Source organism: Musa acuminata, chromosome BXJ2-4, assembly GCF_036884655.1.
Source record: "Musa acuminata AAA Group cultivar baxijiao chromosome BXJ2-4, Cavendish_Baxijiao_AAA, whole genome shotgun sequence".
Lineage (NCBI taxonomy): Eukaryota > Viridiplantae > Streptophyta > Magnoliopsida > Zingiberales > Musaceae > Musa > Musa acuminata.
In genome coordinates, this window is record NC_088341.1 from 4,154,378 (window position 1) to 4,166,297 (window position 11,920).

General features: G+C 42.0%; 3 protein-coding genes across 5 annotated transcripts; all 3 read left to right on the forward strand.

Annotated features, from left to right (window-relative positions):
* The first annotated feature begins 898 nt into the window (after positions 1-898).
* Positions 899-5,666, forward strand: LOC135609575 (tRNA-specific adenosine deaminase TAD1-like). Of its 3 annotated transcripts, none has more exons than XM_065102967.1 (10): positions 899-1,136; positions 1,218-1,338; positions 1,433-1,608; positions 1,739-1,822; positions 2,159-2,338; positions 3,108-3,280; positions 3,354-3,430; positions 3,553-3,672; positions 3,920-4,007; positions 5,156-5,666. In XM_065102967.1, exons 1-10 carry the CDS (start codon positions 947-949, stop codon positions 5,267-5,269), a joined length of 1,323 nt encoding a protein of 440 aa, XP_064959039.1. In that variant the 5' UTR covers positions 899-946; the 3' UTR covers positions 5,270-5,666. The 3 variants fall into 3 exon arrangements, with proteins under 3 accessions (XP_064959039.1, XP_064959041.1, XP_064959040.1); XM_065102969.1 differs by having other exon boundaries at positions 3,354-3,405; XM_065102968.1 differs by having other exon boundaries at positions 2,168-2,338.
* LOC135609573 (uncharacterized) lies at positions 5,158-8,160 on the forward strand. The gene is made up of 7 exons (XM_065102965.1): positions 5,158-5,270; positions 5,979-6,204; positions 6,317-6,888; positions 6,951-7,143; positions 7,221-7,285; positions 7,349-7,559; positions 7,635-8,160. The coding sequence occupies exons 2-7, from the start codon at positions 6,025-6,027 to the stop codon at positions 7,986-7,988; spliced, it is 1,575 nt and encodes a 524-aa protein (XP_064959037.1). The 5' UTR covers positions 5,158-5,270; positions 5,979-6,024; the 3' UTR covers positions 7,989-8,160.
* Positions 8,161-8,917: 757 nt separating this feature from the next.
* On the forward strand, positions 8,918-11,893 carry LOC135609574 (tubulin beta-2 chain-like). Its single transcript, XM_065102966.1, has 3 exons — positions 8,918-9,382; positions 10,687-10,956; positions 11,048-11,893. The coding sequence occupies exons 1-3, from the start codon at positions 8,989-8,991 to the stop codon at positions 11,725-11,727; spliced, it is 1,344 nt and encodes a 447-aa protein (XP_064959038.1). The 5' UTR covers positions 8,918-8,988; the 3' UTR covers positions 11,728-11,893.
* The last annotated feature ends 27 nt before the right edge of the window (positions 11,894-11,920 follow it).

The following is an 11,920-nucleotide window of genomic DNA, read 5'->3' on the forward strand; positions in this document are numbered from 1 at the left end:
TCAATCAAAAAGACTTGTCCGTTTATAGCATTTGATGGAGTGGGTGGATGCTTAGTAGGCCAGATTAAACACACACTCTCTCTCTCTCTCTCTCTCTATATATATATATATATATATAGAGTGTGTGTTGTTCATTGTGGATGTTAGTAAAAGCATTAATAAGGATGTGCACGCTTATCAATGTGTGCACAAACACACACACACACACACTATATATATATATATATATATATATATATATATATATATATATATATATATATATATATATATATATATATATATATATATATATATATATATAGAGGATGTTAGTAAAAACAAGGTTCATTATACCGTACCGACGTTTCGACCCGGACTCGGTACGATACGGTACCGGTGTACCGGGCGGTACATTAGGACGTACTGAGCGGTGCGTCCTGATGTACTGAATATTTTTTTTTATATTGTAGTAGTGCTACAGTATAGTATTGTAGCACTGTAACGATACCAGATGGTTTACGTATCGATAACCTGTCGGATCAGTACATACCGCCCAGTACGAACAGTACATTTCGGTATGATAGACCTTAAGTAAAAGCATTGATACACCATTTGACTAATAATAAACCAAAATGAAAGTTTTGTAGTCATTGTGCAATGAAATGTCAATAGAATTTGATGTCTTTGGAATTAATACAAAAATATTAATATATCCTTAGAAGCTAATAAATGCATATTATAATTAATATTTGTATTTTTGGAAACTTATAAGGATAGTAAGGATCTTTTAAATGTTCAGTATCATATATTTTGATTTGAAATTACTAATGTTAATCACATGAGAAATGGTTAATATGTCCTGTTAATATGATGAATGGCAAAATCGTAATTTAATTGTGAGAGGGGGCCCTCCTTTCGCTCGCCAAGTGAAGGCGCGACCGGAGAGGAGGGAGAGAGCGCCGCCATGTCGTCGCGGCTTCCGCTTGCTTGCGCCTCACTGTCGGAATGGGATGAGGAGCCGGAGAAGAGCAGGTGGGGGGAGAAGGTCTCCGAAGCCGTACTCTCTCTGTACCGCTCGCTCCCCAAGAAAGGGAAGCCTCAGGGCCGGGAAACCACTGTCGTCGCCGCTTTCCTCCTCTCCTCCCCAACCCAGGGTACGCTGATCCGATCCTTTCGCTTCGGCCTCTAGAGTCCTAAACCCATCCCGAAACCCTAGTCTTTCCTTCGCGTTTCAGGTCTCGAGGTCGTGGCCCTGGGCACCGGGACCAAGTGCATAGGGGGCTCCCTCTTGAGCCCTACGGGAGACGTCGTCAATGACTCCCATGCCGAGATCATCGCGCGTCGAACGCTGCTGAGGTACCCTCTTCACACCAAAACAGATATTTTTTTGGCGAAAGCAGTCAGTTTTCGTTTCCAATGGTTAAAAAAGATAATTTTGGAAGGAGAACAGGTACTTCTATGCTGAAATTGAACGTCTTGATCGCATTCATCAGACGAGTAGAGATGATGTGGGGTTTGCTGATGCATCAAAGTCAGCTTTTGGTTTGGATACCAGTTGCTGCGGCCAGACGAAGTACAGGATGAATCCTGGATGGGGATTACATTTGTATATCACCCAACTTCCTTGTATGGCTTCCTTCTAATTTATTTTCCTCTTTTCTCCTCCTTGATTATTCCATTGTGCACTTAAATTTTAGAAACGAACTATCTTTCTTTCCTTATTTCTTTTGTATATTTACATTTCTCTCATATGTAGGTGGAGTTTTTTCATATCCTACGCTACAACCACGTGAACTTCCAGTTCAAACAGATCTATCAGCCAAAATTGGAGGTTCATCAGGTATGTCTCTTTATATTCCCAAATTGTGCCTAAGGTTTTTCCTCTAAGCAGAAAACAACCTTTCTAGTTCCAGATTTAAGCCCAAATATCATTATTTTTTCGCCATACCCTGGCATTGATCCTGCTGTTATGGTTATTAAAAGCTAACTCGTAGAACCTCTTTTTTCTTGAATTAATTACTTTGACTCTTAGAACTGTTTTACCATACACTCTAAATGATAATTTTTGGCTTCCCTTAACTATGAAGTGGATTAGTGTGCATGTGTATATTATTGTACATTTTACAGCTTATGGATTGGTTTCAGCAATTATGCATAACACTTAATTTCCTTCTAGGAAGTGCAGAATCAAATGGATGCCAAAATGGAAAGTCCCAAATAAAGGAGAGTGATCATTTTCCAAGTGACTATCCTCAGATATCAACAATTGTCCAAAGGAAGCCTGGACGTGGTGATACCACTTATTCCATGAGCTGCTTTAATAAGATAACCCGCTGGAATGTTGTTGGAGTCCAAGGTTTTCTTTCAAGTTTATCATTGAATAAACCATCTTTGTTTGCTGCTTTGTGATACTACATAATAGAGCAATTGTTAGCTTCCATTGTGCTTTTCTTTCATCTTAATTCATATGTGAGTTCCCCTTCTAATTGTAACAAGTTGTTAAAATTTTGTTTTTTTTTCAGCATATGCATGTCTGTGAAATAATGACTGAATGTTGGAAATGATCACACTTCAGTAGCTCTACATGCTTTGTATTACCTGAAGTAATCAAATATTCAAGGACTTGTTCAAAATTATCTAGGAAATTGTAACAATATGTTGAGCAAAAATTTTCATTATGGCTATCTGAGATCAAAAATTAACTTGGTTTCTTAAATCTTACTAATTCTTATGACTGGGTATCTTCTTTAGAGATTATGATGATAGTGATTTTAGTAATAGGCAGTTGTTTCATTTTGTGCATTTTGAAAGAAGACCAATTCTATTTAAAAATTACCAATTATGCTTGTTATGATTGCCAGCATTTTTAGAACTACTGGAGATTTTCATGATGTTTTAGGATTGTAAGAAAGGATGTCCCTGTAAATGACATTTTGAGTTGCTAACTTATGTTTGACATAGAGTCTCTATGTCAGATGATCACTGTTTTAAGTCAAAGAATTGTGAATGTATAATCTCAGTTTAGATGTCAAAACATGGTATATATTGTTACTATATTAGAATGAAGGCTGAACTCGCCAATTTTTCCTGCCATTTATATTTCTTCTTTTTTCTGTTAATTGCAGGAGCTTTGCTTTTTCACATTTTGCAACCAGTATATCTATCTACCTTAACTGTGGGGTTTTCTCCTTGTGATGGTCTTCAAAAGTCTGTAAAGACAAATTATCTTGAAAAAGCTATTTATGATTGCATGGAACGCCTGCATATTAAATTGACAAAACCTTTTCATTTGAACAAGGTTTGTCTTGTGCAACTTCTGATGGTCTTCTTGACATGAAGATGGTTAGCTCATTACATGTTTTGTCCTTCAGCCATGTATTATCGAGGCTCCTATTCCGGCAGACAGGTTACAACAGTCAAACGGTGATGAAACTAATTTAACTTGCGGGTATTATGTGGTTTTGTTACCTTTTCTAATTAGAACTGATGGATTTTATTATTTTTTATGATTCTCTTGCTCTAGGTTAATAGTAAAAGAACTAGCGTACCTTGTATGATTTGTTTACTCAGGTATTCTATCTGTTGGAATAAATCTGGGTTGTATGAAGTTGTCTTGGGAACAACAGGGAGGAAACAAGGCACTTCTGCAAAAGGGGCGCTCTCTCCATCCACCGAGTCATCTTTATGCAAGTAGGCAATGAATTTCAAGTATTATTATTATATGTATTATCAGTCATGCTATCTCTTTGATGTTATATTGGCAATAGATGGTTCGATGGATCCATAGGAAAAGAGATATTATGGGAAGCTCATGAAACATTAATATGCTTTGATATTTATATGGTAGTTTATTAGGTTATTTGACTTGTTGTTTATTAACTATAAGCTCATTTCTTGTACAAAATATTAAATTTACATGAATGTTATTTGGTACCAGGAGGAGGTTGTTGGAAGTTTTTGTGTCATTGCAATCCAGATTATCTTTGCAGCTTCAATCTGCAGAAATCTCTTATCATGGGCTGAAGGTATGGTTAGTTGTTTGCAAAATGGAAAATATAATTTTTTTCTCCCCTCTTCATGGATGTAGTCTACAGCTTAAGTTCCATTATTTATCCAGTTGAAACTTATTCTTACAATTTGTTCTCATAGAACTGAAGCACCAAAGGTGAAATATCATGGCTTGCTGATATCCCGTTATTTTCATCAATTAAACAAGAATTTCTTGTGTGTTCCCGCATTGATCTGATCGGTACTAGATGCTCCATAAATTAAATTTAAATTTGTTGCCTGCTAGAGACAATGTTATTTGCTTCCAAAATGTTAAAAAGAAACAGGAGAATGTTTGCAGGATCAATATATGGTTTGAGATTTATCACGGAACCGAGTTTGGTGGTGGGATCAACTGGATAAATTGTCTGTGATTGGCCAAAGAGTAATATTAAAAATAACCAAATATAAAAAATAATTGAAAAATATGAAACGAAAAGAAGGAACAACTCGTATGTTCTAACTATGCTTAAATATTATATTTGATGTATATGTCATTGAAGAACATAACTGTAAAAGAACTTAGAAATCGGGAGGGTTGTTGACAAGTTTTCCATTCCACACCTTTCTCAACCACTGCATAGAGCTCTTTGTTTCTATACTGTGACATGTTGGATTCATTGATACCTTAGTGAACCACTGCCAAGGTAACAAGGTATTGTTGATGTGAAGATCAGTGGCAGCTGAGTTTCTGAAACAGTCATAGCGAGATTGTCGAACCGTGTTGGTGGGCAATTGTCATGCCAACTGATGGCCCACCAGCATGAATGTCGTTGTTGCATGTTGTCCTTTTAAATTGAAAAATTACACCTCAGCATGCAATTAATCCTAATCCACTTCCTGCTATGCATTTTTCGATATGGTCAAAAGAAAACTCAGCTGCGAAGTTTGCCATGAAAATATATGTACGTGTAGTGTCATGTTTTCTGTCAAATAGTAATTAATAAATCAGACTTCAGGAGTATCTTATTTCCATTCATAGCAAAGTATTAGCTGGTTTTGCTTTATGGTAGCCTTGGAGAAGTATGCTTGTATTCTGGATTATAATCACATTACTTTTACGGTAGCCTCGAAGAAGTTTGTTTGTATTCCAGATTCTAATCAGAGTGACTTACTAAACTTCCAGGCTATGGCTCATGAATACCAATCTTCTCTCAAGATGCTTAGAGAAAGTCCAGCTTTTAGCTCTTGGCATTTGAAGCCTTCAAACCTTGAGATGTTCGCTATTTCTGGACAGTGAGGTTCGTCTGCATCTAAACTGCCTTTTCTTTTATGTTCTCCGAATCTCCCGAAAGAGATGGTTCTCTGTGGATCCATGTGGTCGGTTCACCGATCCTATATATAGTTGGGACATCACAGCTTCTTATTGTATTTAATTTCTCATCCTCGAAAAAAGTTGATAAACAAACAGAAAGTTCTTTATCCATTGCTTGGTTGGAAAAAGAATGAGCTGAAGTTTATAGTCATCAAAGTGAATATGAAACTTATCAGATTAAACGAGTTTGGAGGTTATTAGGAACCTAAAAGTTCTTTGCATTCTTGTCTTCTTGAAATATTGTCATATCTTCTGCACTTCTTCTGTCTTCTATTGTGTGTTGTGAACCTCACTTTAGCATTGGAGGATGCATATTTCATGATGATATGATGGAAAACCTAAGTGAAACTCAATAATGATTGTGTTTTGCAAGAAAATTTTAGTAGGCATTTTGTGAATAAAACCTCAAAACTTGGGAATTCTACAATAAATCTTCTTAGGTAGTTTCCAAGGCATAGAGATGAGGTGTTTTAGTTGTGCAACACATCAACATCGTGAACCCTTTTTCAAAGCACATCAATAAATTGAAATGAACTTAATTAATATATAAAAAGGAAAAAAAAACAAAACTCAAGAAGTAGGAATGAGGTGTTGAAGTCGTGCATCACATCAACATCGCGACCGTTTCTTGAAGCACACGGACAACTTGTCGGCTTCCCCGGCCACGAAGGTGGTGAAACATGGGCAGCGCCCCGAGGAGATGGTGGCGCGGAGAGGAAGCTAACTGCGGCGCAGCAGAGAGCAGAATGGGGGGCGGCGCCGTCGGCGCGATACAGTCGTCGACGAAAGGAGTCGTCTTCTTCTTCCTCGTGCTTCTTGTCCTCGTGGCGGTCATCTCCCGGAGATGGATGGATGACTCGGTAATTAAGCTCTCCCTCACAACTCATTTTCTGCTCACGTTGGCGACTGCAATGCTTCTTTTTCGTTTCTCTTTTGGTGCAACGGTGCAACTTAATCGCCTTCTGCATGCAGACCTTCTCCATGATAAGCTCATGGCGTGAGCAAGTTCCCAGGTTACAACACTCCCATCAGCCGCAGCCGAAGCCTGTCACCTTGACCTGCCCAAACCACACAACCACGCCCTCGCATTACTGCCGAAGGACGATAACTCCGTCTCCCTCTTCCTCTCCGTCGGCCCCCGCCACCTCCGGAACCGAGCCACCTCCTTCCTGCCCGGACTACTTCCGGTGGATTCACGAGGACCTCCGCCCGTGGAACTCGACGGGAATCACGAGAAAGATGGTGGAGAGTGCCCGGCAGTTTGCAGCCTTCCGGCTGCTGGTGATCGGCGGCCGAGTCTACGTGGACCAGTACCACCGGGTGTTCCAGACGCGAGATCTCTTCACGCTGTGGGGCTTCGTGCAGCTCGCGAACCGCTACCCCGGTCGCCTCCCCGACCTCGACCTCATGTTCAACTGCGAGGACATGCCGACCGTCAGGGCCGACGACTACAACACGTCGCACCCGCCGCCGCCACTCTTCCGCTACTGCAAGGATGACTCCACGGTGGACATCGTCTTCCCCGACTGGTCCTTCTGGGGCTGGTAATTCGCCTTCTCTCAAGCCTTTCAACCTTACCTTCTCTGACACGGATATTACTGGGAAGGCCTGAGATCAACGTAAAGCCATGGGAGGTGCTACGGGAGGAGATGAAAGAAGCGAATGACAGGATGGCGTGGGAGAAAAGGAAGCCATATGCATTCTGGAAAGGCAATCCGACGGTGTCCGGCCATCGGAAGGATCTGATGAGATGTAACTCCTCCAATGGACATGACTGGAACGCTCGAGTTTATGCACAGGTAAACACTGCGGTTGCTCTTCTCCATTAATCTCAGTTCTCTGTTCCTTACTGATTCACAGTGAATATTTCGTATAGGACTGGGTAAAAGAGATCGAGAACGGGTTCAAGGATTCGAACCTGGCTGAGCAATGCATCTATAGGTACCGAAAGATGCTGCTTTCTGCTACAAACTGTGGATGACACAGTAATTTGCTTGATAACAGGTACAAGATCTTCGTTGAGGGGAGGGCGTGGTCGGTGAGCTCGAAGTACATCCTGGCCTGCGACTCACCGGCGCTGTTCGTGACGACTCACTTCCACGACTTCATGACGAGGGGGCTGATGCCAGGACGCCATTACTGGCCCATAAGAGAAGACAACCAGTGCCGGTCGATCAAGTTTGCAGTGGACTGGGGCAACAAACACCAAGAGAAGGTGAGCCCTGCTTCCACCTTCGACAGCTTCAGCTCGTTCGACCGAAGCTTGCTTAATTATCTGTGATATTTGCAGGTGCAAGCCATGGGGAAGGAAGGGAGCAGCTTCATCTTGGACGAAGTGAAGATGGAGTTCGTGTACCAGTACATGTTACACCTACTAACCGAGTACGCCAAGCTGTTGCGGTACGAGCCGACGTTACCGGAGAACGCCACCGAGCTCTGCTTGGAATCCGTGGCTTGTGGCGAGGAAGGGCGTGTGAGGGAGTTCCTGATGGAGGCAATGGTGAAGTGGACCAGCGATTCCGAGCCATGCACGTTGCCTCCTCCCTACAGTGCGGGGGAGTTGGAGCAGCTTCGATCAAGGAAGGCTGATGCTATAAAGCAGGTGGAGGAGTGGAAGCAAGAAGCTTGGGAGGAGGAGCACTAAGCCGTCTTGTATATATCCCTTTGTTTACAAGATAGTTACAGGGAAAAGAAGACATTGCCTCAATCTCCTTCATGACATATAAAGATAGTTATATGTCAATTTTCTATGAAGAATTGCCATGGAATTGTGTGCATATTATATTGAGATCACAACCCAGTTGGTCTTCAGATCAGCGATCACCGCAATACAAGTTTTTCTAGTGAACAGAGCAACCGTGTGCATCCATTAGAGCACCTTTAGAAAGCAGTGAGCTTCCAAGCATGTTCTTCCGCAGCAGCTTCACAGCAATCATGTTTATAAATCTTATCTCAACAACATCCAGCAGCAGCAGCAGCAGCAGCATTGAGCTAGCAATGATGTGAGAGCCACTTAAGCTCTTGTGTGATACAAACGTAATCCCTGTTCCTACTTAATTCCCGGAGGAGGGCCAACCTGTGAATCATGCGATTGTTCATTGCCAAGAGGCTTCTCCAGCAAACCATGCTGCTAACTTCATGGATTCCACTGCACTGTGAGGCTGACGTTGAGTAGAAGGCAAGAGAGCAGGTTGCCTTCATCATGGCCATGGAGGAGGAAGACACGGCCACTGCCATGAAACAGAGGGAAGGAGATGGCGTGATCACCAGATCAGGAAAGCACTGATCAACTAATGGATGGTTATGATTATTCACAGCTTGATTTGGTTGCAAATAAGACATCTTAATGACGTGTAATGTCACATTAGAATGTATATAGGGGTAAATATGTAACGAAACCCAAAATATTCAATATCGCGGTTGAACCATTTCAAATTTCGAATCCCCCGCTAAATCTAACGCCCGTTACTCCTCCGCTGTCAGAAATCACCCCCAAACTGCCGTCAACGGCCGTCATCTTCCGTCTCTCTATATAAGCACTTCCCTCTTCTTGCATCTGTTCCATCCCACTCTCCTCTCTTCCTCCTCTCCGTTCCCCGATCTCCCTTCGGATCCCTCTGCTTCGCCGTCCGATCTGCTTCAAGATGCGCGAGATCCTTCACATACAGGGCGGCCAGTGCGGCAACCAGATCGGGGCCAAGTTCTGGGAGGTGGTGTGCGCGGAGCACGGGATCGACGCCACCGGCCACTACGGCGGCGACAGTGAGCTCCAGCTTGAGCGGGTGAATGTCTATTACAACGAAGCCAGCTGTGGCCGCTTCGTCCCCAGGGCGGTGCTCATGGATCTTGAGCCCGGCACAATGGATAGCGTCCGGTCGGGCTCCTACGGCCAGATCTTCCGCCCCGACAACTTCGTCTTCGGACAGTCCGGAGCCGGAAACAACTGGGCCAAGGGCCACTACACCGAGGGCGCCGAGCTCATCGACGCGGTCCTCGATGTTGTCAGGAAGGAGGCTGAGAACTGCGATTGCTTGCAGGGTGAGACTTCTTCTCTTTTTTCTTTTGCCATACTTTTATGAATCACTCGAAATTAGTATTCGAAGTGCATTAATCGTCTAAATTGCGCGTCTATCATTGTGGATTTCGGTGATCGTTCTTCTTTTTCTGGTGTTCGTTATCATAAGGCGATCTGTTTTTGAATCAATTTTGTTTGTGGATCTATGGGCATCTAGATCTAAAATCTTTATCAAATGGATCGATTTTTTCCTTTCATTCTAGTGAATACTACGGTCTCCAAATTGATGCTGTCACTCGATGATTTGATTGATGCTTTCCCAATTATGACTATGAAAAAAATAGAATTACTATTTAACTCCCAAAACCATTTATTTGCTATTCGCATTAGTTGTATTAAAATTTACAAACAATTTGTCATTGATGAGCTTCAAAGGGGGCTATATGAGCATTTAGATATCGGATGAAATAACAGGATGAGTGAGCATACAAATTCATAGCCTACTTGATTGATAGGAATCTATTGCTAACTTTTTTTGATGATCATATTGATTGGGTTATCACAAAATCCAGAAGCTGAAGACTCAAACACAGAAAGAGATATCTACATATCTTGAACACAAACTTTGATATTATCTTAAATGTTTTTATTAGGTCATCTCGGAACTGAAAGTCGTTACTTGTTAGGAAAAGATTCAATCTACATTAAAATGTAGCAGTGCTAAGCGAAATGCAACTTTTTTGTACTTCTGCGATGTCAACTTAGGCTGTCAGTTTGGTCATGTGCGTGCCAATGTTTCGATGCATGCTCCAATGTTGGTTGGCCTTTTGAAATGTCATTAAATTGGGAATCCAACGCCAGACACTTTTGCCGTACTCTCTTTGATGGCCACAAATTACTTCCTAAGATCTTTTCAATTCTTTGCCACACATCTATCAACCAGGAGTATCTTTTTATTTGTTGTAAGATCCAGCGATGCTCTATTTGACAGGGTACGCTAGAACAAATATTTGAAAGGCCCCAGTGTTTTATCTGTCTGAAAAGGATTTTTTTTTTTTGTTGGTGTAGTAGTTAGCTAAAACAACAATTTGTCCTGTCATACTATTCTTGGAGAATTATCTTTCGTGATTTCATTTATATTTCCACTCTTGGGGAACTGTATATCTCGCAATTTCATTTTGTTTTCTCTTGGAGCATTCTTTTATCAAACATTTTAATTTTGATTTCGATTGATATAAATTCTACAACCTTGCTTTACATAAAGTATCTATGCAGGTTTTATCAACTGTCAGCTCTTAATATCATGTTATTATTTGCTATATTTCAGGGTTTCAGGTTTGCCATTCACTGGGAGGTGGAACTGGTTCCGGCATGGGGACACTCCTCATATCAAAGATAAGAGAAGAGTACCCAGATCGCATGATGCTAACCTTCTCAGTCTTCCCATCTCCTAAGGTTTCTGACACAGTTGTTGAACCCTACAATGCGACTCTCTCTGTTCACCAACTGGTTGAGAACGCTGATGAGTGCATGGTGTTGGATAACGAAGCTCTCTATGACATCTGCTTCCGAACACTCAAGCTCACTACCCCCAGCTGTAAGGATCTCTTCTCGAGGTGTTGTTCATGCTGCATTAAGTTTCAAGTTTGCATCATTAACTTAGTATTTGCCCTTGTGATGGACATCAGTTGGTGACCTGAACCATCTCATTTCTGCCACCATGAGTGGAGTTACATGCTGCCTTCGCTTTCCCGGTCAGCTCAACTCCGACCTCCGAAAGCTTGCTGTCAACCTCATCCCTTTCCCTCGGCTTCATTTCTTCATGGTGGGGTTTGCGCCTCTTACTTCCCGTGGATCCCAGCAGTACCGCGCTCTCACTGTCCCCGAGCTCACCCAACAGATGTGGGATGCCAAGAACATGATGTGTGCTGCTGACCCCCGCCATGGGCGTTATCTGACAGCATCAGCAATGTTCCGTGGTAAAATGAGCACCAAGGAGGTGGATGAGCAAATGCTCAATGTGCAAAACAAGAATTCCTCCTACTTCGTCGAGTGGATTCCGAACAATGTCAAATCCACAGTCTGTGACATCCCTCCCACTGGGTTGAAGATGGCATCTACATTCATCGGGAACTCTACCTCAATCCAGGAGATGTTCCGTCGTGTCAGCGAGCAGTTTACTGCTATGTTCCGAAGGAAGGCTTTCTTACATTGGTACACAGGAGAAGGGATGGATGAGATGGAGTTCACCGAAGCAGAAAGCAACATGAATGATCTGGTCTCAGAGTATCAACAGTACCAGGATGCAACAGCTGATGATGATGTTGAATATGAAGATGAGGAGGAAGGCGACTATCAAGAGGCCTGATACCTCGATTAAAAGGTGGGTTTCTCCGTATCATCACTCGATTAAACTCCTTCATTTCATGCATAGTTTCTTTTCGGAGCAATTATCAGTTGCTTTTATTTTGTTGTTTTGAAGTTGCTTGAGAACGCAGTGCTGTTATGAATGATATGAACATTGAGTCTACCAAGTAGATGTTTATTAAATGTTCTGTTAT